Consider the following 24,465-nt stretch of genomic DNA (forward strand, 5'->3'; position numbering starts at 1 on the left):
TTGAGGGACCCTCAGTCCTGGGAGTGTCCCCTTCAGGTGGTAGCTGCTGGAGCCGGGGCAGCTGCCACCCCCCACCACTATTCTCTGCAAGTGGTGCTGTCCCCACACTTCTGGAGACTGTGTCCTGCCTGATGGCTGTTAGGACAATGAGACGATGCTAGAAAGCAGGGGTGTACGGGGCCTGGCGGTGAGCAAGAGCAGTGGAGGCAGGCTTTGGCAGGTAGACCTTGGGCTGGGTGTTGGTCCTGCCCACCCCTCATGTGCATAACCACACCTGATGTGCTGTTCCTGACCACTCATTGACTAGGTGGACCGGGGCCCATTTGTGAAAGACAGGCCACTCTTCCCACTGTTCTCTTCACGGTCAGCTGAAATGAGGGTTTTGACTGATAAGCGTGGGCAAAAGCCTACATGGATTTATCTACACAAGGACCATAAAACAAGGATGTAAAGGGCAGAACAGGCCCCTGGTCTGTGTCACGTCCCCAGACCCTGGCTCCCCTGCCTGGTGGCCCAGTGATGAGCTGCCCCTCACTGGTCACCTCCTGGAGGCTGGCTGCAGGACTTGTCGGGACTTGATGGCAGCCAGGAGAGGAGGGGTCAGCTAGCCTGGACAGTGGGAGGAAGGGGCTAAGCCCAGGCAGGGGTAGCCCCTGAAGAGGGTTCGGTGCCCAGACAGATTGTTTAAGGGAAACGGTATAGTAGCTGGCAGCTGTGAGGCCCAAGGCCTCATCTGAAAGATGGCATGGCTCCCCCAGTCTTGGAATCAGGAAAGGGATATGCTGGAGTGGGGCCTTCTCTGGCTCGGTGGAGCCCAGCAGTGGAGTAAAGCGTGGCACCCCTCCCTCAGGGGGGCTTGTCCTGTCTAATGGGAGGGTGTCAGGTCAGTGCACCAGTCCTGGTCCTGCCTGGTGACAGACAAGAAGGCTGGATCCACTCACTCGTGAGTGGACGTGTGGAGGTGTGTGTGGGCGCCACTGTTTGGGGTTTACCTGTTGCCTGAGGTTCAGCTGGGAGGGCGGCCTTCTCAGTTGCCTCTGTGATGTGGATGGACCAGGCCACAGTCATTCTCACCCAGCATTGTCCAGGCTGTGTCCTAGGTGTCTAGCCCCAGGCTGGATGCTGTGGACTGAGAGCCCTGTCCTCAGGGAGCTCAGCCCTGGGGGTGGGGGGAGTTGGAGGCTGTGGCAAACAATGCCATGATGTGTACAGCAGAGGGGCCTGTGTGGTCCTGAAAGTGTGTGAATGCAAGTCCCTGCTGAGGAGAGGCCCGGGGATGGCTAGAGCCTGCTAGGCACCTGGGGGCTGCCTTCAGAAGTCAGAGTGGGGCTCAGGGCCTTGGAACTGGAGTTTGAGGCTGGTAGGCTGCAGGAATGGGATATTCCCCCACCCTTCCCTGGAAGGTCCCCTAGCAGGGAGGGATGCTGGCTCCCACAGCACAAATCCCCATGGTAGGGGAGGCTGGGAGCTGAGAGCCCTGCCAAGGAGGGAGGAGAGGTGAGCTCCCACCTGCTCCTGCACACACACGTGCACATACATGCACACACACCCGCACACTGAGAGAGCTGTGACTTGGAGCATGAGAAGCAGCCACAGAGAAGGTGAGAGGGAGAGCCAGGCAAAGCTGGACGTGGGGGAGATGGAAAGGGAGACCCAGAAATGTCGCTGGGGTCAGTTCCCCATCTGGGGGCTGTGAGGCCCAGGGAAGGAGCGCTTAGGCCAGGGCTGGGCCTGCTGAGTGTCTGGGTGGTCTTGGGCTTCAGAAGTCAGATGGGGGCTCAGAATTGGACACTGGAGTGGGCCTGCGGTGGCCCAGGGATCTGGGAAGGGCCCTGTGATCTGGCCTGTCCGTGCACACCTGACCCAGGGCTCTGGTCCCTCAGACCTGGCCCTCGGAGTTCTCTGAGCAGTCTGTTGCTGGGAGGCCAGGCTGGCCGTGGGGCTGCTGGTGGAGGGGCTGGGAGGGCAGCATCCACTGGTGAGGAGCACCACATCCATGGGGTTTTAGGGTGCTGCCTGCTTCTTCCCAGGGTCAGGCTGTGCTTGGTGTCCAGACAGAGCAACTTGGGGTTGTGCCCTGAGATCGCCCTGCTCCTCTCCACAAGGCGTCTGTGAATCTGCTCCCTTCCCAGTGAGCCACCCAGGCACACCAAATGAGGAGAATCGGCCCCTCCCCCCCACCCCCCCATAGCTGCCGACGATGTCTTTGCAGGGCAGGCCCGATGGGGGAGGCCCTGTAGTGACAGCAGCAGCTTGTCCTTTCTGAGTGCAGCTCTCTGTGTGCCAAGCACTGCCCTGAACGCTGCATGTGAATAAGCTCATGTCATCTCAGGGCAGCCCCAGGAGGTGGGCACTGCTGTTAGCCCTTTATTGTGAGGAACCTAAGGCTCAGAGAGGTTAAGTGACTTGCCCAAGGGTGCCCAGCTCTAACGGTGGGGCCTGACTGTCTCCTGGGCCTGTGCTCTTGGGTCAGAAGTCACAGGCAGCTTGGGATTTGAACTCAGGCTCCCTGTGGTTTTAGCAGTGCCCTGACCTCAGCTCTGCTGCTGTTTCTCATCTCTCAGGGGGCCACGGGGTTCCGTGATTAAGGGTGGGACCTGGCGTGGCACCTGGCGATGATGCGTGGAAGGGGCTTTGCTCTGAGTCCCCCCAGCCCCAAGCACTGCCACTATCACCTTTTCCATTTAAATGTTTCTCTAAACAGCGTTGAAAGCACTTTCTGGGTCACCCCTGGGCTCTGCTCGAGTCTGTCCTACCCTTGATGTGACCATACAGGGGCGCCCATGTCCCTCGTGCACCCGTTTCTTCCCTAGTCTGTGTCCTGGGGACAGTTGAGCCCCCAGAGGGCTCCCTGGGATGCGAGTCTCCATGGCTGCCCTCTCTGAGCTGCGTCCTGCAGCGAGGTCTCAGTTGCGTTGCCCTGCGCCTGGGCACTGTGGGACAGCAGTTCTCACACCTGTCTGCTTGTCTGTCCCTTCCCATGACAGCACCGTGATTTCTCCTGGTATAGATTGAGTCATTTCCTCCCAGGAGTTATGTTGCAGTCCTAGCCCCGGTCCCTCTAAATAGGATTGTATTTGGAAATAGGAGGTTTCTTGTGTTACGTTAGTGAGGCCATTCAGGAGGAGCATGTGTCCCGAACTGAATCCTTCTGAGTGGTGGTTCCTGAAAAGTGCAGAATAGGGGAAGACAGACACACACAGGGGAAGAGAGACACACACAGGAGAAGACAGACACCTTTCAAGGATCATCTACAAGCCCAGGAATGCCAGGAATTTCTGGCAGTTACTAGAAGCTGCAAGAGACAAGGAGAGACCCTCCCCTAGAGTTGCCGCCCTGATTTGGACTTCTAGACAATACGTTTCTGTTCTTTCAAGCTCCCACTTGTGGCATTTTTTGGTCACGGCAGCCCTGGGACCTCTAAGACATCTCGCAAGGGCTCTGTGGTTCTTTTCTCACCTCTACACAGTTCATCCTTCTTGGTCAGAATTAGCTGAAGGGACCCTGGCTTAGCCATTCAGGGGTTGGATTCCCGGCCAAATCCACGAGGCTCCAAAGCCCAAGATCTTTCTTGTCATTGTGCTACTCAAGGTCTGTTCCTGTACTGGCCCAGGCAGAATTTCCCACTGCCTCATTCCTGACATGCGTCCCCTGAACTACTCATTTACCTGGTAGCTCTGGTATTTCAAATGATTTACCTAGTATCAATGCACCTGTGCTTCCGCTTCCTCATTCAACACTTCACGTCCTCCTAATGTGAGGCTCAGCTCCTCTGCTTCTGGCTTAGGTGATTGAGCATGAAATGAGTAAGTCCTCGCTAGACGTGTCCTGGAAACCCTGGTGGCGTAGTGGTCCAAAAGGTCAGCAGTTTGAATCCACCAGGCGCTCCTTGGAAACTCTGTGGGGCAGTTCTACTCTGTCGTGTAGGGTCGCCATGAGTCAGAGTCAGGTTTGGTTTTGGTTTAGACGTGTGCTAGGGCGAAGTACTCTCGGGCCTGCAGGGAGAGGAATGATTCCTGTTGCGTAGCAAAAGGAGCTTAAGGGAAGGCCCGTAGAGGAAGAGGCATTTGAGATGGATGTTGAGGGATGAGTAGGAGGTTGAAAGCCAGAGAAGAGGAGGGAGGGCGTGTCAGGAAAAGCACCAGCAGTATGCAAAGTTAGAGAGTAGGAATGGGCAGAGCTATGTGAACAGCAAAAGGGGAACGTGAAGGTGCCATCCTGGTGTGTGTGTGTGTGTGTGTGTAGCTCACAACTGGACTTGACTCACAGGTAGGGGAAGTGTGGCAGCCCAGGGACATGCTTAGTGCTTGTCTTAGACATCTAGTGCTGCTAGCAGAAATACCACAAGCGGATGGCTTCAACAAACAAGTTTATTCTCTCACAGGCTAACCAAAAAAAAAAAAAAAACAACCAAACCCAGTGCCTTCGAGTCGATTCTGACTCATAGTGACCCTATAGGACAGAGTAGAACTGCCCCATGGAGTTTCCAAGGAGCGCCTGGTGGATTTGAACTGCCAACCCTTTGGTTAGCAGCCACAGCACTTAACCACTATGCCACCAGGGTTTCCTCTCACAGCCTAGTAGGCTAGATATCCAGATTCAGGGTGCCAGCTCTAGGGGAAGCCTTTCTCTCTCTCTTGGCTCTCCAGGTCCTTGTCATCAATCTTCCCCCGGACTAGGAGCTTCTCAGTGCAGAAACCCCAGGTCTAAAGGTTGCACTATTCTCCTGGCTCTTGTTTTTTGTTGGTATGAGGTCCCGCATGTCTCTCTACTTGCTTCTTTCTTTTATATCTCAGAAGAGATTGGTTTAAGACACAATCTAATCTTATAGATTGAGTCCTGCCTCATTAACACAACTGCCATTAATCCCACGTCATTAACATCATAGAGATAGGATTTACAACACATAAGAAAATCACATCAGGTGACAAAGTGGTAGATGATCATACAATACTGGGAAAGCATGGCCTCGCCAAATTGATACATGTATTTTTGGGGGGATGCAATTCAATCTATGACAGTGCTGAACTCTGGTCTTGAAAGTGGGTTGGGGAAAGAGCTTGGAGGCAGGGTGACCAGTTGTCTGATGAGGGGTGTGGGCCAGACATGGGGGTGGCTGTGGGAACACAAAATTTACTGGCTGAGGGGCTTTGGGGAAGGAATGACTTGTAGGTGCCTCCTAGGCTGTGCCCTGAGATGGAGCTGTCTCCAGGAGACCCTAGGTGTACCTGTTTTCAGGTTTCTCTGAGTTGCTGTGCTGTGCAGGTGGCTAGAGACTCCTCACTGTCCTGATTTAACTTTCCTAGTGTAGGCTTCTGTGTAACCCCAGCCAGGAGCCGTGTTGCATTGGCAGAGTGGTAGAAGTCATTAATGAGGAGTTGGAGAGCTATAAATAAGTGAGCACAATCCTACCCAGTATTTCCCATGTCTCTAGGAGCAGGGAATCAGGCTTGATTCATTAATTGGCAGAAGGATGAGGCCCCAGAGAGCGCATGACACCGCCATCTTCCCCTCTTGCGTTGGCGCCATATACCCCACCCGGAGCACCTGCCATCTGCCCTGGTGGCTACAGTTGGCCATCCCATGGGGTCCTTTGCCCTGCTCTCATTGGGGCTCTGTGCTGGGTTGAGCCAGAAGCCCAGAAGGTGTGGGTCTCCTAGCCTGATGGAGCCCCAGGAGAGAAGCCCAGGCACTGCTGCCTGAGAGATGCCTCAGGCCTGGCCTACCTGGAGCAACACTGTTCACCCCTCTGTCCCCCTGGCTCCCTCTAAGCTCTCAGTGGAACCCTCCTTAGAGGGGAGGATTGGCTTTAAGAAGCTCCTCTTCTCCCAATAGTGGGATGTGGCTTTACCTTTTGGAGAACTTGAGCATCATGGGACATTGGGCAAGTTTGCAAACTCCATGTCTCGCCTCTGGAATATGGATGCCAATAGTACTCACCTCCCAGAGTGTTAGGAGTACTAAGTAGCTTGTTGCTCTGCTACGACAGGCCAGGCACTTTGCTAGGTGCTGTGGTGGGGGCAGTATATAGGGGCTGCTCCTTGGGGGCTCGTGGCCCGGAGAGGGAGATGGGACACTGCAGCCACACAGATAAGGGAACAATTACAAATGCTGGTGAGTGGTGTGGCGGCAGGTGTGACAGCCATTTATAAGAGGGGCCCAGGGGTCTATAGGACACTGGGGATTGGGAAGGTTTCACCTGAAAGAGTGACGGTGACCCACAAAGCATACGGACAAATGTGGGCAGGAGTACCTTAGGTGGAGGGGAAGTCCGTGAAGAAACTCGAAAGTGGGACAGCTTGGGGCACTGAGTCACTACATATGGAGGGACTGGAAGGCAGGGCCTGTAGTGTGGGATATACAGGGTCTTGAGGCTCCCCTTAGGGTATGGCTTTATTTTGAGGACAATAGGAGGTTCATTCAGGGTTTTAAACAGGGTGGTTCAGTCTGGTTTGTGTCCATGAAGGCCACTCTGCAGTGGTGGGCAGAATGGACGGTGGGTTGGTGGGGAGACCGGATGTGTGGATCTAGTGGGGAGGCAGGGGAGGCTGGACTAAGGTGGGGATGGAGAAAAGTTGACGAATTTCAAAATACATATTGGAGCTAAAGCCTCCAGGATGTGGTGGTGGCTTAGGTGCTGACGGTCAGGGAGAGGGAAGGACCAAGAGTAAGGGGGTGGGTGGGGTGCCACTGCGCTGAGACTGGAGAGCAAGAGAGGCACAATACCCCACTCCAGGGAGCTCTGGGTTGTCATTGAATCACCAAGTGGTAACATCAAACAGGTGGTTGTCTGGGCGTCAGGAGCCCAGGGGAGGGTTGGGGGCTGCAGCAATGACCGTGGACCTGTTGACAGGGATTGATTTGGTCACACATGAAGGTAGGTGATAATTCTGAAGACAGAGGTTATAAGTGATGGATCTTGTCTGGGAGAAGGTGAGAAGTGGGGGAGTCCGAAGCTCATGAGCAGGGGCTGGCTGCAGACATGGCAAGCTCCACTTCTGCTTTCCGGGGCAAGGTCATGGTGGGGGTAGTGTAACAGCAGGTAGGTGTGAAGGTTTGTTGGCAGGAAGCCGAGTGAGCAACCTTGGGATAATGGCATCTGTTTTATCTATGAAGAATGAAGCAAGGTCATTGGTTGACTTGTGGGAGAACCCATGTGGGCAGAGGAAAGTGGGGTGGAGGAGGGAGGACATGTGGGGGGACTGAAGGTCTGGAGGAATTTGGGGAGCAGTGGGAGAGGTTGAGAGACAGGATGGCAGTCAAGGAAAGGCCAGGTGAGCCTCCCCTCTGGGAGACCCTCAGTGGGGTGCGGTGGGCAGGCGGGCTCACTGCAGGGTGTCCTCAGTGGACACTCACCTTTGTACAGCTTGCTACCATTTCCCCCATTTCATGGTTTTGTTTACCTTCTGAATGTCTTAATAAAACATGAGAAATATTTATTCTCCATAGATCAATAATTTACTATGAGTTATGACAACACTAAATTTGGTCAATTATTCATCTGCTATAAAGTATTTATAAATGCTACCTTAATTTAAAGCATTAGCCATTAGAACTCAAATATTAATAAAATTGACATGGTTTAAAGGAGGAAAGGAAGGGCACAGTTAACGAGGTTGGCTGGGGTGCGCGCGCGCGCGCGTGTGTGTGTGTGTGAGTGCTCATGGCTGTTACAGGCAAGATGGTTGGAGCAAAGAGATGGCACCAGAGGCCTGTGCTTGCTGAAGCATCTGCTGGGTGGATGGGGTGCTGTGCCCCTGGGGTCGGCCTGTGTCCTCCCTTGCAAAGAGAAGTTTCCCTCTGGGCAGAGCAAAGCTGAGCCTGGGTCTGTCCAGTGCCTTCCTCTCCATTGCCCTACTGGGACCAGCGGAGCCTTGGCTGGGCTTCTTTGCGGTGAGGACACCTGCCTGCTCCACCCTGGTGAGGGTCCTTTTTTGCCTTGTCCACCTGGAACGATGCTGTCATTCTTTACAGGTGGTAGCAGCCAGAGGGCAGGTTAACACATGAGCTGCTGTCTGAGGGGACAGGTGGTCTCAGAGTAGCAGGGGCTGCACTGGCTGACCTTGTCCACCTGGGACCTTGTCTGGTCCTGCAGGAAGGGCAGGGGTGGATGTGTCTGGCACATAGGAAGTGCCCAGATGTCACTGCCGGGTTGGTAGCACCAGCCTCAAGGAATTGTGCCTCTGTTCTACACAGAACACAAGCCTCCTTAAGAATTGCTTTTACAAGCTTTGGCCTGAGATAGCCAAGGTTGGGGGATGTGATGGGGATGGAGGAGAGTGGGTGTGGATCCATGGCAGTGCCCAGAGTGAACCTCGATGTCTCGGGGCACCTTTTTTCTCTCCAGTGCCCACCTGCAGGCACTGGGTACCTCGGTGAGCTAAGGATTTGCCTTCCCTGGAAAAGCCCTTGTTCCTGCTTGGCCACGCCTTCCCTGAGACATGAGCTAAGCTGGGAGCTGCCCTGGAATTTCTATCCAGGCCAGGGTTGGGCTAAGTCAAATGCAGAATCCTGGGCTCTGCTAGCCACCCACCGTCTCTTTCCAGGCCTGGCTACTGGGGTTCTTATGCCCTCTTTGCCTGTGTAACCTAGGCCAAGCCATCAGCCCCCTCTCTGCTTTCGTTCTCTCACTGGGGATCAAAAAGCTCTTCTGCGGTGACAGTTTCTAAGATGTCGCCTGCCCTGTGATGTGCCCAGTGCTGTCCCTGGTATGGCCGACCCCTGAGAGAGCTCTATCTCTTCAAAAGCCTGGATTAGCAGGAAGCTAGCATCTCTTCGTGGGGGAGCTGGTGGGGTTAAGACTGTAGGACTGGGTCTGGGGTGCTGGGGTCTGGGCTCCTCTCATTGGGCCTGTGTCTTTCCTCCTGTCGCTTGGGAAGCCATGGACTGGCCTGTTGACCTCTGCAGAGACCTTCTGCTCCCCTGGCTGCTGAGCTGGGGTGAGGGGCTTGAAGCCGCCCATGACGTACCCTCCATGTCCTCACGTCCCCGCCGGTGAGTCATTCTCCAGGAGCCTTATCCATCCAGCAAAGCTGCATTGTTGTAACTGAGAGAGGGAGCTCAGCTTTATGACCATATGATATTGGAGGCAAAAGATTAAGACCAAAGCTGTTATCTTCTAGGAGCTGCAGAACAGCCTCTGAGCACTGAGCTGGAGAGGGAGCAACAGGGATGACTTGTAGACTCCTGTGACAAGCTGGGCGGTGCTAAAGGTGCTTCACATACAAGGATCTTCCATGGAACGTGCACAACAGCATGTGAAGTGGGCACTGCTGTCTGTATTTGACCTAACAGAAGACGGGCCCAGAGAGGCCCAGGCCCTTGGCCAAGGTCCCACAGCACCGTGTACATGGCAGGGCCTGGTCCAAACCGAGGCTGTGGGTGCCAACACTGGGGTTCAGTTGGTGGCAACTCTCCATAACCAGGGCACGAGTAGTGTAATGTCCTGTCCCAGGAATGATCATCACACAACCTTTATTAAGCTAATAGCTGATTTGGCTTTGATCTGATGTATTTTGATCTTATTATTTTTATGTTAGGAGCTTCCAAATAACCATCATTTCAACAGTGCCCCAATTAGCAGGCCATTCACAGCGGATTGGAAATTGATTCGCACCGGGCCTCTCCATTAGCGCCTGGGAGAGGCTTCCAGCCTTAATTACCCTCCCTGCTCTCTGAGGCTGGCAGCTCAGCAGCTCAAGGAGCTGGTGGTGCTGCAGGTGGCGTCATGATGGGTGGAGCAGCGGTGCCAGCTTCGCTGCTGGGAGGGCTGCTGGCAACTACTGGTTGTAACTACTAATATTGTCAATACCTTGGCTGTGACTCCGATGGGGACATTGAGGTGATTGGGTGGTGGGTGCCCAAGGAAAGGGTAGGACCCTGATATCTGCATAGCCCTGCCTGTACTCGGTGCTGACCTGGCCCACGTTCCCCTCAGCTCTGCTGGGCAGATTCTTCTCCTGACTTAATAGGAAACAGAGGCTCAGAAACAAGATGTCCCCACAGCCACCCACCTCCTGACCAAGGAGCCCAAACTGGAACATAGGTCTGTGAGATTCTAACGTACTTTCTGCGGCACAGCCTGGATGAGCCCAGGTTGGACCGAAAAACTGGTGTCTCTGGCTGCCCACAGGGCTGGAGCAGGGTGACCAAGAGATGAGATCTCTCTCTCTCTCTGTCAATCTCTGCAAGGTCCAGTTGCCTCCGCCTGGCACTTGGGACCCACCGCAGTTAGCCTCAGCCTCCTGAAGCCCTGCCCAGCCAGGCAATTGTCTGTTCCCTGAACATGTTCCCCACCATCCAGCTTCTGTGTCTTTGTCCACACTGCCCGCTTAACTCACACTGCTCCCCCCCATCTCCACCCCCTCTGAGTCCTATCCTTCCTCTAGCAGCTCCAGGTGAGCCCCAGGGATCTCCCTGTTCCCTTTCTGAGGGGTGTCAGCCTGGGCGAGCGAGTTGAGGGTCTGTCTCTACAGATTCTAAGCTCTTCAAAGATGTGCCCTGTGGTCATTGGGATCCTGCCCCACAGCGCTCAGCACAGGGGCTTATGTATAGTCGGTGTGCAGGTGTGTGTATGAAACATGCTGGAGGAAAGGGAGCCGCCGCCATGAGCACTAGCTGAGGTGCACCACTGGGCAGGGCCAGAGGAATTATGGCACTCCACCAGCTGAGGAAACTGCAACTCAGGGAGAGTCTGGACCTCAGAACCCTGTTCCCATGGAGTAGAGGCAGGGCTTCCCATCAGAAGTCAGGGGTTGACCTGAGGGAGCTGGGTGAGCTAGGAGACAGGGCCAGTGGTGATGGTGACGGCCACAAGGAGATCCCTCCTTGGGGGCTCTGGGATGGGATTCCATTCCCTCTGCAGCCCTGGGGCTGGGGTTCCTAGACACTGTACGCCCAGTGATGGGCAGTTTATTCTATATGGTTCCTTCTAAAAATTATCAAGGCAATGTATGGGCATTGAAGAAAGTGTGTGAAAGAAAAGAAAGAAAAAATGGATTCACCATCATAGCACCCTGACTTAGTGGCTTCTCTTGCCTTCTTTGTTTGCATACTTCTTGTTTGATGTCATTGAGTTGGCTCCAACTCATGGAGACCTTATGTACAGCAGAATGAAACACTGCCCAGTCCTGGCGCATACTCACAATCATTGTTATGTTTGAGCCTATCGTTGCAGCTACCGTGTCAATCCATCTCATGGAGGGTTTCCCTTGTTTTCACTGTCTACTCTACCAAACATAATGTCCTCCTCTAGTGGTTGGTCTTCCTGGTGACATGTCCATGCTTCTAAGGAGCATGCTTTTTACATAGTGGTAATCATGGTGACTGTATAATTTCATGGCCGGGATTTTCACTCAGCCTCCACCCTATGTACATGGCAACGTGGACAGAGAACCAGGCCAGCCCTGCCCCTCATCAGCTATGTGGCTCATATTCTAGTTATCTGTAAAATGGGAGGCCATGATAGCCATCCTCAGGGATGTGAGGAGAATGAAGTGGCTTAACACACATTAAGTGCTTGATAGAGGATTTGCAAAGAGAAGATTTTCACAAAATATTCACTCTCACATAGCTTTTATATTTGTCCATTATTGGAGGATTTTTCCCTTTTCTGAAGGAATTATATGCTCCTGACAAGAAATTTTAGAAAAATACAGAAAAGAAGAAAAAGTACTTCCTGCCTCTTATAAAAATGTGGTTACTTTTAATATCTTGCTATTCTCCTTCCAGTCTTTCTTTCATGCATATTGAGTTTTATTTAATTGACATCATAAAATAAATATAAGTTTGTATTATTTTCACATAACTTTTTCATTTTGAGCCCGTTTCCATGTTATTGGAGCAGCTTCATAAATAGTCGTGAAGGTTGTGCCCTGTCATCACCACTCACTTGTCCTGTGTATCTTTAGGTGGTCAGTGCTATTTTAAGTGTATCTGTGAGTATCCTCTGGGCTTTCTTTGATCTCAAGCCACCCCCACAGTTTGGATTGATGTCCAAAGTGCAGTTACTGACTCCCCCAACCCAACCCTAGTGGGCATGAAAATGTTGAGCCTGCGGCACTCTCGCTCCTGTCTTCACTAGCGACTGTGTGCTGGGGAACGATGGTGAGCAGGGCTCTTGACCTTGTGGAGCTGGAAGTCGAGGAGATCAATAGTCAATGCGAGGGTGGGGAAGTGCCGTCCAGGCTCAGGGAACAGCCCAGGAGAATGGAGAGCCTGAGTCTTGAGGCAGGAGTCTGTGTGCAGCCTCCAGAGGTAATGGAACATGGGGCGATTCCAGGGGCTGAGGGGGGTGCTTTTGGCTGTAGGATTGGGGCAGAGGCATGGTAAGGAGCATGAGGCTACAGGTGTTGGAGAGCCCACAAGACTGATCCAAGGAGTTTGACTTTCTCCCCAAGGTGCTTTGGAGCAGTGAAGGACTTTTGATAGGGTGGGACACAATCAGAATTTTGTTTAGGAGAGAACTCAGCACTGTGAAGCGTGGATGGGATGCAGAGCATTTGTATGGCTGTGTAATAGCTCCGAAGAGAGGCTCCGCTGCCCCTTGTTTTCCCTCCATTCCTGCCTCTTGTCTGGAGATGAGGGTTCAGCAGAGAGCTGCTGGACATTTGAGTTCCTTGTCCTGTGGATGCTCACCTACAAGCAAGGGGAGACCCTCTCGTGGGGAGCACCTGGCCTTGGCATTGAGAGTGTGGATACCTCCCTCTCTCCCTGCATCTTCAGGCTCCTGCTGCCTTACTCCTTGGGGTCGGTTCCCCTGTTCTTGGTCACCTCTCCCAGCCTTCTCAAGAACCCAAGGGCTCTCCACTGTTGCTCAGAGTTGCTCAGAAGTTGGCTGTCTGCAGCAGATGGCCCGCTGACATCCACAGGCTGTTTTGAAACTGCGCCTGCTCTCCCGTATTCCTGCCATCACTCACACATTGTGCATTGTTAATAAATGCTTGCTTCAAAACTGTGGAGTGGGTTGTGGTACGGGGAAATTGGTCTTCTATTAGTTGGTCCGATGCCCCCAAAAGGCGTTAAGTGTGTGGCTAAGAGGGGTGTCCCTCGTGGTTCTCGAATGACTTCAAAAGAGGAGCCCCTGAATACATCAACCCTAGATATGGCTGCTGGTGCCTTCCCGTGTCCCTCCTCTGCACCCACGGTAACCACCGTAGCTAGCTGAGGGAGCATCTCCTTTTGTTATTGTCAAGTGGCTTTTGAATAATTCTGGACTGTTGGAACCAACTGTGACATCTGGGGTTTGACCCTGTGTTTTTTTGATATGACTGAAGTAGACGTGGCCAGGAAACCTAGGGTCTCTCTCTCTCTTTTTTTTTTTCCTATAGCCTGGGTCCTCAGGGATAAGTGCCTTCCCTTGTAATTCATCCCCTTTCATCCCAAGCAGGTTGTGCTCAGCCAACAAGTGTAGGGCAAACAGTGTATCCCCAGTACGTGGCTAGGCCACGGGGCTGCAGGGATTGACAAAGTGAGTTCTCTGCTCCCCAGGGACTCACAGCCTGGGGCAGGAGGCAGGATGGCTAACGGAACAGCTCGGTTTGAGTGTGTTGGGTTGATGGGTATTGGATCCCTATTCTAGCATCCCCTCCTTGAGTAGCTTAGGGAAAATGATTGTACTCCTCTGAGCCTCTCTTTCGTTGTTTGTTAAATGGGTGCAAGAATGTGTAACTAGCAGGTTCATGAAGGGCGCTCTGTGAGACAGCACCCACGAGAGCCACAGGCCTAACCCGTAATGCGTGTGGACTATGTGGGCTGAAGCCAGTCTAGCATCACCCTGGTGCTGACCCCTCCCTTTCTCTGCCCTCTCTCTCCAGCCTGTGACCTCATGACCCAGGGGATTTTGGCTTTGGTCACGTCCACTGGCTGTGCATCCGCCAACGCCCTGCAGTCCCTCACGGATGCCATGCACATCCCACACCTCTTTGTTCAGCGCAACCCAGGGGGGTCACCCCGCACTGCCTGCCACCTGAACCCCAGCCCTGACGGCGAGGCCTACACGCTGGCCTCGAGGCCACCGGTCCGCCTCAATGATGTCATGCTCAAGCTGGTGACCGAGCTGCGCTGGCAGAAGTTCATCGTGTTCTACGACAGTGAGTATGGTAAGTGGGGAGGGGGCAGCTGGTGGGGCCGAGCGGTGGGACTGGGCAGGAGTGCCGGGGGCCTGAGCAAGCTGGCTGCAAGGTGGCAAGGCCCAGCCTCGAGCCTTGTGAGTGGGGAAGAGACAGGGAAAGATGTGCAGACAGGCACCAGAGTTGCCTAGCAACACTGCCTTGTCATGACAGCTGAAGTCTGAATCATCTTAGAGCTTTCAATAAAATATTAATAAACTGCTTGTGGGGATTGGCAGGGCCATGCACGGGCACAGAGGAGTGGCCAGCAGGGTCCCCTCAGGGGCCTTCTCGCCAAAGACTGCCCTGTGTGCTGATGGTGGCGGGCTCCCGGCTCCTCACCCTCTCTGCCCTGACCTGCTTTAGGTTTTAGGTTCTCTGACCAGGACAAAGGTCATGGGGGGGGGGGGCATGTAGGCTAGAGATGACTGTGGCTGCCCTGAGTGGCCTGGGGCCAGGCTGGGCTGGAGGGCCTGGGACGTGGGGCATGGTTGAACTGGGCCTCTTTGAAGACCTCCCATATGAACAATCACAATTTACTGGTTATGAAGCCAGAAATGGGGCTTTTGAGAAATAACTTCAGGGTTTCTTATGGCTGCTCTGTAAAACCAGACCAGTCCTAGTCCCAAGATAAAATGGTTTCCACATTGTGTTTTTTTTTTTTTTTAACAAAACTTTATTTTGAGATAATTGAGGTTCATATGCAGTTTTGAGAAATTATACACAGAGATCCTGTATACCCTCTGCCAGGTTTCCCAGCAGTAAAATCTTGCATAACTCTAAGACAGCGTCACAGTCAAGATTTGAGATTGATACAATCCGTGGGCCTTATTCATATTCTAGCAGTCTTACCTGCACTCTGTGTGTGCGTGTGCAGGTGTGTGTGTTTAGCTCTGTGCAGCTGTGTCACGTGTGTGGACTCGTGGCCTGCCACCACCGCAGTCAGGATACAGAACAGTTCCATCACAAGGATGCCTTGTGCCACCTCTCACAGCCACAGCCACAGCCACAGCCACAGCCACCATGTTCTGTGGTCTTTAAAAGGGGGTCTGGTGAGGGTCAGCAGCCCCATGCTGGGGGCCAGGATGCAATGAGTAGGACCCTAGGAAGTTCTGTTTTCTCTCTCGGTGAAATAATTCCTCTGTCGAGAATGTAACTAAGAAAGAGACCAGCCTGTGTTTGCATTTGCCCGAATACTCTGCTTCTCTAAGACCAGAGTGTTGTCCTCAGCTCGTGAGCAAATATGCCATGTGGAGTCTCCCAGGAAGAATTGAAAGAGCAAACAGTCACCGTGCTGAAATAAAGATGAGATGGTGACGAGGACCAGGGTGGCCCGAGGTTCCAGGGACTTTAACAGGACTCTGACCGGACTTGGGGCTCCCCCTGTCGCAGCTTGGCCCCTGCCCTGGAGAGGAGTTGGAGACCTTGTGACAGGCTGGAGATGTCCACAGAGCACCTTCCCCTGAGGACCCATAGGGCTGGTGGCTCAGCCCTGAATCCTGACATGGGAGGGGTCCAGCTGCTCTGAACCTAGGCCTGAGGGAGGTAGGGTCACTGCCAGGCTGGAGGGTGCTGGGTATTTGCAGGCCCCTCCCACGCTACTTCTCCCAGGCACCATGGCACCCCTTCTTCTGTGGTCTACAGAGCCCCCTGTGAGTCTTGGCTCCTCGTAGGACCTGGGAGGGTGCCTTGGTGGGAACCTCAAGCCTCCAGGAGGGCAGATGTCCAGCTCCCCAGCCTGCACACCTTGCAGCTTCTGTGATTCTTGCAGACCAGATGTCACCTGATGGCCTTTGGTCAAACCCTGTGTTTTCCTCTCTGCTTATTACACCCTCACTTCCACTTGGAATGAGTCAAGTCCTTGAGGAGGGCTTCCCTGGCCCCACTGTCTGCACAGATCTGTGCCCTTGGTTGCGTGCTGTCATGGACACAAGTCTCCTCCCATCTGAGCCCTGCTTGAGGCGTGCTCTGGTATGCTCACAGGGGCCAGACCCTGGTTAGTAGTGGACCCCACACTTGGCTGTAAACTCCAGGCAAACAGGGCTGTTGTGATTCACTGTCATGTCTCCACTGCCAAGCACAGTGCCTGGCACTGAGAATGCCCACAAGAAACAGTCACTCTGAGAGTGAACAAGCTGATTTAGAGGACTTGGGCTTTTCAAACCATTTTCACCTAAGACAAAGGAGAAATGGGGAGAAAGACAGTGACACTGCATAGTCCTTCCCCTGAGTCAGAGGTAGGGAAGGTGGGTTAGGAAACAGAAGGTTTGCTCTGCAGAGATCTCCACCCCCCATCCCCTCTTTTTTTTCTTTTTTACCACCCAGAACTTACACTCAAAAGGTGTGTTCCTTTTTCTGACTTGGATATCTTTGCTTCCTTCGGTGGGGTTGTTTTTCCATCAGGCCCCCCCTTATCAATAATTCTGTAGAGACCCAGGATGGCAAATAGCTTTCATCTGGTGGACCACGGCAGGGCTGGCTGGGTGGCCTTGATGGCTGTGTTGGGCAGGCTTCTGAGGCTGTGTGTGGGCTCAGCAGTAGAAAGCACCTTGCTCACTCAGCGGTGGCCCCCATGGTGCGGCAGAGGCGGTGGCTCATGGCTCTGTCCAGGGTGCTGACCTGTTTGGCTTTCCACTTTCTGTAGGCCAGAGTTCTTTGATTCTGTGCAGGACCTCCTGCCTTTGCCTGCCCTGGCCTTGGCCTCCAGCTTTGGCCACCTGTGAGGCCAGGCTTCTGCCCCCAACAAATTTTCAGTGAAATTTTAACTACCAGCTCCCACCACTTGCCTGGTGGGGCCCCTGGTGCCTTTCCAGCATGCCCGTACTAGGTGAGCCCCAACTGGTGAAGCCACGTGCTGTCCAGTGTGGCACGTCCTGTCCTGAGAGTGATACCTGTGGTTGCTCCCTTGCCCTGGCTCATGGAGACCTGTCCAGAGGGCTTTGGGTGGGTTTACGTTCTGATATGGTCAAGACATACAATGCCTGAACAAATCCTCAGGCCCCTCCTTGACCCCACTCGCTGCAGCACCAGCTATAGATGAGCCCCATTAAAAAGCAAATTGAGTGTAAAGCCTGTCTTGTTTCTCCCAAAGTCAAACAGCAGTGGTTTGAGGGCAGAGAAACTCTGTTCTGATGCTGATCTGCAAGTGTCTTCACACGTATTATTTCGGGTAAGCCACCCAACAGCTGTCTGAGGTGGGACTGTGGATAAATTTTGCAGAAGAGGCAAATGAGGCTCAGAGAGGTTCTTTTTACTTGAAGGCCCATGCAGGCAACCCAGGCACCATTCATTTGTGTAACTGGGGCTTGCCAGGCTCCAGCTTCCCTCTCCTGTCCCCATGGTGGTGGCCACAGAGTTGATGCCAAGAAGGTGGGAGAGGTGCCTTGGACTGGATTTGGCATGGCCTGGTCTGGTGTGGTCAGCCACTCAAGTGGTTCCTGTGGGAAAATCTAGCATGAGGTCCTTCTCTTCCTTACTAACCTCCCAGACTCCCTCTAAGCCCAGGAATGTCCTGCCTGATGGGCAGGGCCTGGGGACTGAGCATCTGAGGCAGGAGTCAGGGATCAGCACAGCAAAGCATTGGGCGCTGAGACAGAATTCAGCACAAGGGTGAGAAAGGAGTTTATATGTATCTGGTTTACAAAATGTAAGATGTGCCATTTGGTAAAATTCCATCACAAATACGTGTGTGCTTGTTGTGACAGCAAAAGAAAAAATAAAAGAAGCTGGCATTTGGGAGAGAAAATCTGTAACATGAAAATACCGAAAGTTTGGATCAAACCAAAGGAAGAACTTTGTAATTTGCCACTTCAAATGCTGAGATGTTTGTGTGTGTGTTGGGAGGTGCTGGTAGCCGCAGCCACGATTTTCCTAGAGCAGCTAAATTTGGACGTGGACTGCAGTTATGATGAGAGCTTAGAAATTATTGACTAGTTTATTCAACAAATATTCCTGGAGTCTGTGAATTTTAGGGTCCATACTGCCATGTCCATACACGTGCCATGTATTGTGCAGAAACCCAAAACCCAGTGCTGCCGAGTCAGTTCTGACTCATAGCAACCCTTATTTTTGATGAAGAAATGGACATGGTGAAAAGCAGGTGAAATTGTGCACTACAGATTAGTAAGTAAGCACAAGTAAGGTCGTGTGTACCTTGCTTATTGTGTAATCCGTCCCTGGGTATAGGGGTAGGATTTAAACATATCTTTTGGGGGGGCACAGTTCAATCCATAACACTATGGACCCTAAAATACGTATTGTTTAGTTTGGCATGTTTGTGAACGTCAGGTATGTGGAATAGGGTTTCTGCATTCTTCTGTGATTGCCTTTCATACTCCATGTTAGCTTCCTGAGATGCATCCATTTGACACGGGTAGGTGGAGCCAGTCGTTTTTACTGCTGCGTAGTGTGCACTGGATTATTTATCCCATTTTATTGTTGATGGCATCTGGGCTGTTTCCAGGTTCTTGCTATGGTTCATGTGCAAGAATTTTTTGAGGGTCTACCCTGAGGAGTGGAATTGCTGGACTGTTGGGCTTGTACACATTTCACATTATTAGGTTATACAAAATAGTTCTCCAAAGCATTGCTTACCATTTATACCACCATCTGCCATGTATGAGAGTTCCCTAAGTTCCCCAACCTCGCCAACACTTGGTATTGTTTTTACTTTAAAGTTATTAGTGCAAAATGGTATATTACTATGATTTTAACTTACATTTTTTTCTGATAAAAGATGAGGTTGAGCATCTTTTCATCTCTCTAGAGGCTGTTTTTTTTTTTTCTTATGAAATACGTGTTTATAGACTTGAATTTGTTGCCCATTTTTTAAGTTAAGTAAGTTAAGTATGGCAGCTGTCTTCTTCCAGCTAGTGGATTGTCTTAGTGAATAGAAATTCTTTATTATATTTTTGCCAAATTTATTAGTCTTTTAATGGTGAACTCCTTCTTGTCTTAAATTTAAGAAATCCCTCCCTACTCAGGTACCATAAAGATACTCTCCTGCTGTAACTTTGTGCTTTGCACCGAGAGCAGGTGCTGTACACCTGGCAAGGTGTCCACAGCTAGGCCCCAGCACAGGGTGCACCTGGCTCACCTCCTCCTGCACTGTGGCCTGGCGTTCCTTCCCTGGCACTGCTCTGACCTGCTGTTGTTCTTGGTGATAATTGGAGAAGACTCATGTTCATTTAACACAGCCTGTGGCAGGGTGGTTGGGGAGAACTTCCTGGAGGAGGTGACATTTAAGCAGAGGCCTAAGGACAAGTAGGAGTTAGGCAAGCACAGGGGGCCGGGGAGTTGGGAAGCATTTTTCAGGCAGAGGAAAGATCTTGATGGATGGCCTGGCAGCAGTGCGCAGGGAGAAACATCACTATAGTTGAATTCTGGTCAGTGACCAGGACGAGGATGGAGAGAGACCGGGGCAAGCTGTAGCAGCCTTACTGACATGCTTGCAGTTCCTGAAGACCCCTGGGAGCCATGTCTTGCTGCCTTGGTGGTGACTTTGGGCCCCATTCTTCGTCACCAATCCAGAGACCTGAGGGCAGACGGAAGAAATGGGGCTGTCATGTCCAGAAGGCGCCAGTCCTTCCTTGTCTTCTGTCTAGACTCCCTGGCTGCATACAAAAGGGAAGGAGCAAATGCTTGGAGAAGAACTGTGAGCTGACTGAGGACAAACCACAGCCCAGGGTCCAGCTAGAAATGGGGCCTGGACTCCTCCAAACACCCAGGCTTCCTGTCAGCCAGCACAGCCTTGTCTCCCCTGCCTCATCCCACACTCGCTCTGTGCTAAGTGCTTTAGGTACAGAAGCTCACTCCATCCTCACAGGAGGCCCAAGGTGAGCTTGTGGGGCCCCTGCTTACAAATGAGGAGACTGAGGCGTGGAAAACTAAAGGTGCTTTCTCTAGGTCATATAACTGGTGAGTGGGGCTGGCCAGTTCTGACCCCAAAGCCTGAGTTTCCCAGATCCGTTTGCAGCCTGTCTCAGTCCTCGTGGTGAAACCGTGGAGACCAGACGGCAGAGGTAGAGCCTTTCTTCATGTGCAGGGATTGACTGTAACAGTGTTTATAGCAACAGAAATTGGCAACACTCGCAATGCCTATCTCCAGCAAATTGGTTAAATAGATTACGACATGTACAGTCAACGGAAAACTAGTATTCTTTTTTTTTTTTATATCTATAAGATGCAACGGTTCCAACACATGGTACCGTTCATGGGCAACAGCAGAGCAAGAACTGTGCTGTGGTATGTTTGCTTTGCATAAAATCAAGCTCATTTGTATGTATTTGAGTAGACGCAAGCACTCAATAGAGAGATGCTGTTCTAGGGAGGGACATAGTGGTCTGCATAACAGCAGTAAACCATGTGTGGGGCCAGGGTAGCAGTAGTCAGCACCCTCCCTCACAGGCATTCTGGTGCGGGCACACAGGCAGCCTCCTGAGAGTCTTCGTGCAGGGGCTCCGGCTGTTTGCCCTGGACCCTGACTCAGGTGTCCCTTGAGTGTAGCAGTTAGAGGCATGGACTCTGGAGCCGTCTGCCTGTGTTGAATCCTGGCTCTGCCTCTCTAGAGCTGTGTGACACTGGGTGAGTCACTCAACCTTTTTATGCAGCGGTTTCCTCATTTGTAAATGCCTGCCTGACACTGCCGTTGTGTGGACTAAATGAGTTACTAGAGTGAGGTGCTCAGCCCAGGGTTTGCACCTGGGGAGTGCTCAGCAAGGCTCACCTGCTGGGGAACTGTGCCCAGCTACAGCCCACCGCTACCCAGTTTCCTTGGCTGCTGGGCTGGTGAACCCCAGCCCCAGCTTGTTCTCAGCCCAGACTGCATCTTGGGTGTATTCTTGGTGCTCAGGGAAACAGGGAGCTAGGGGTCAGCACTTCCCGGTTAGCTCTCACGTGGGCAGGAGGCACCCCACACCCTGCGGGTCTCACTGGCCATCCCAGGCACCCAACTGGACAGCCAGGCTGGTTATAATAGCAAATACCTGCCAGCTGGTGGGCCTCGCCCCTCTGGAGTCTTCCTAAAGTAAAATGCCCGGGAAGAGAGAGAGTTATTGGGACAAATGCCATCTTAATCAACATTCCATGCTGAAAAGTCTCCTTTGCAGCCCCTGGCGAAGGAGACCAGATGACTGAGCCATGGTGGTAAGCGCTGTCATTAATAACACATATCGTATCATTATGGCATTAGTTTAAATTAAAGTAATAAATACTTCTTCCAGATGAAATGAATAAGTCAGTTTAATTGCTAGGAAACGTACAAGGAAGTTCAACGGTAACCTTACCCGGACTAGTGTTTTGGGTTTTGCTCTTCTGTCTAATTATAAAGCAGCTGTACTTCAGGGTGCATTAATTGTAGTGTTCACTGGAAGATTAAAGTTCATTAACTCTGAAGTTGGCTCACCCGTCCGTCAGATTCCCAAGCGTGTGGGATGTGAGGAGACGCCCGATGCCGTGTGGATAAAGGACAATGGCCAGCGCCCTGGTTCCCACATGTGGTGGGGGGGCCTTCTGCGTGTCCTCCTCTTACGACATGCTGCAGTGCCCCCTCAGAAGACAAATATAGGCCCCCCTTGACATCTCCTCGGCCCCAGCCCACGAGAGAGAGCAGGGAGGAGGTCTCAATGAGTAAGAGAATCCCAGGAAGGGCACTGAGGAGACATGGCCCCAAACTTCTGGGAGGACCGTGGGCCCAAGTGGGATCCCTTCTCCTTTCATAAACCACCAGTTGCCGTCGAATGGACCCCAATTCCTGGTGACGCCGTGTGGGTCGGTGTACGCCTGCGCTCCGCAGGCTTTTCAGCGGCTGGTCTTTCAGAAGTAGATGGCCCTACTTTCTTCCGAGGCGCCTATGGGCAGACTCAAACGTGCAACCTTTTGGTTACCAGCCGAGCGCGTTAATCCTTTGTACCACCTGGGTACTCTTCCCTTTTCTAGTCAAATTAAATGTTACATCCTTTCCATGGTCTCCGTCAAACACTCAGCTGCTGCTTTCTTGTTGGGGAGCATGTGGCTCTTCCCCAGTACTATTAGCAAGGTCAGGGAAGTGCCTTCATTTTCTAAAGTTCACTTCATTGAGGTATAACTATCCGTTGTTGTCCAGTTGGCCCCGACTCACGGCAGCTCCCTGTGTGTGTCAGAGCAGAGCTGTGCTCCATAGGGCTTTCAGTGGCTGATTTTTCAGAAGTAGATCACCACACCTTTTTTCCAAGGTGCTTCTGGGTGGACTCAAACCCCCAGCCTTTAGATTAGTAGCCGAGTGCTTTAACCATTTACATCACCCAGAGACTCCAAGGTATAATTAGCATACAGTAAATTCACCTGATAAAAGTGAGCCATTTGATGGGTTTTGACAAATGTATTCACCCATGTAACCACCACCCCAATCAAGGTGTGGAAAGCTGCCAGGTATAGAGATGTCTTCAGTTTGTGAGAGAGACATTCGCAGGATAGTTGCCTGGCCCCAGTTGTCCTGACACTGGCCATATAACCCCAGAGCTGAGATCAGAGCCATGTGTCTGGAGAAAATGAAGGGTCCCTGTAGCCATCTTTCCGCTCCTTTAGGGTCCCCAGGGAGCAGGATGTCATTGCAGCAGGAAGAGAGGGTACAGAACAGGAGGTGTAGAAGTGGGGGGCAAGGGAGCCCTTTGGCAGCCGTGACTGGTGCCTGGACTAGGCACTCTCCAGGCGGGTCTAGTGCCTTGACCGTCTGCTCACTGGCCTGAAACGGCACCTTTCCACTTGCCAAGCAACCTCTGGTCACCCCTGGGGAGGCAGTGTTAGGGGTGACTTCATGCTCCTGGGCCGGCCGTGTACCCTCAGAGCCTGATGTCTTGACCTGTGAGGTGGGGAGCTTCACCTCCTCAGAGTTCTGGGCAAAGTCGGCATTTCCAAGCACTTGGCAGGCCACGAGGACCATGTGGTGGACCGTGAGAGTGTTGCAGAGGGCTTCCTGCTGCAGCCCTGTGGCTCTGAAGAACCTCTCTGGAGGCTGCCAGGGGAGTTCCTCTTGCCTGCGGATCTGCCCTGACTGGGCTGGGCGGGGGCCGTGGCAGGGGCCTGTACTCAGAAACCATCTCTAGGACAGTTTGGGAGCATCCTTCCCCATAGGAGTCTTTGGGAGGTAGAAAGACTTTGAGGAGCACCCTGACGTATTTTTGTGTGAGGCATTTTGCAGGAACCACAGATGGGAATCCAGATATCTGCTGCGGCATCCAGAGCTGTGGGAGTCACAGCCACCATTCCAGCAGCGGCCTCCCGTGGCCACCTGCTGTCCTTCTCCCACCACGTTTGCACCTTGTTCTTCCGTGACTGTGCCCAGCCCAGCCCTGCCTCAGGGCCTTTGTGCTGGCTGTGCCCTCTGTCCAGGACATGTCCCCCAGATACCTGCATGGCTGCTTCCCCACTTCCAGGTCCTTGCTCTCAGTTTCATCTGCCCGTGGGGCCTTTTCCCCCCAGCTCCCTTAGAATGGAACCCTATCTCTCTGGACTTTCTGCCTTCACTGTTTTGGTTTTTTATTGAGTTTATGAGCATTGACTCATTTTTTCTTGTGTCTGTCTTCCCTCAACTAGAACACGAGTTCCATAGAGGCAGGGATTTTGTCTCTTGTTGAATGGTGCTGTATCATAGCACTTAAGACAGTGCCTGGAACATAGTATGTGCTCTATAAATATTTGATAAATGAATGAATCTAAATTTTAGAGCTTTTCGTGGTCCATTTATTCTTCCAGGAAGCATTTGTTTCTTTATTTGAGATTTTCAATTGTAATAATAATATATGCTTAGTATGGATACAAAGGGGCATTGGTAGTTCAGAGGTGGAATTCTCACCTTCCATGCAGGATACCCAGGTTTGATTCCCAGCTAATGTACCTCACGCACAGTCACTACCCATCTGCCAGTGGAGGCTTGCGTGTTGCTATGATGCTGAACAGGCTTCAGTGGAGCTTTAAGACTAAGATGGGCTAGGAAGAAAGGCCTGGCAATCTATTTCCAAAAATCAGCCAGTGGAGACTCTGTGACTCACAGTGGTTCAGTCCACACCCAATCATGGGGATGGCTCAGGACCAGGCAGTGTTTAGTTCTGTTGTGCATGGGGTCGCCATGAGTCAGGTGCTGACTCAACAGCAGCTAACAGCAGCAACAACAACAACTTGGGAGTACAAAGATGTGCAAAGGCAAAGCCTGCCCTGACCCCCCAACGGGACCAGCATGTTTAGCCCAGTGCGTTTCCGTCTACACCTTTCACCTTGGCAGGTGCTGAGGGTAGATGGCCGTTTAGATGGGCCCAGCCCTTGAGAAAGTTCCAGTGTCACAGGAGGGAGAACCTGTGTGATAAATGTCTTTGTCAGAGCATGA

General features: G+C 52.3%; 1 protein-coding gene across 1 annotated transcript in view; it reads left to right on the forward strand.

Moving 5' to 3' along the window:
- GRID1 (glutamate ionotropic receptor delta type subunit 1) overlaps positions 1–24,465 on the forward strand; it is a 986,611-nt gene that overhangs the window by 162,428 nt on the left and 799,718 nt on the right. The window contains exon 3 of the mRNA XM_064290308.1: positions 13,815–14,099. Coding sequence (XP_064146378.1) covers positions 13,815–14,099 — 285 coding nt within the window. The remainder of the gene's footprint in view (positions 1–13,814; positions 14,100–24,465) is intronic.

The sequence above is a fragment of the Loxodonta africana genome, chromosome 8 (genome assembly GCF_030014295.1).
Source record: "Loxodonta africana isolate mLoxAfr1 chromosome 8, mLoxAfr1.hap2, whole genome shotgun sequence".
Lineage (NCBI taxonomy): Eukaryota > Metazoa > Chordata > Mammalia > Proboscidea > Elephantidae > Loxodonta > Loxodonta africana.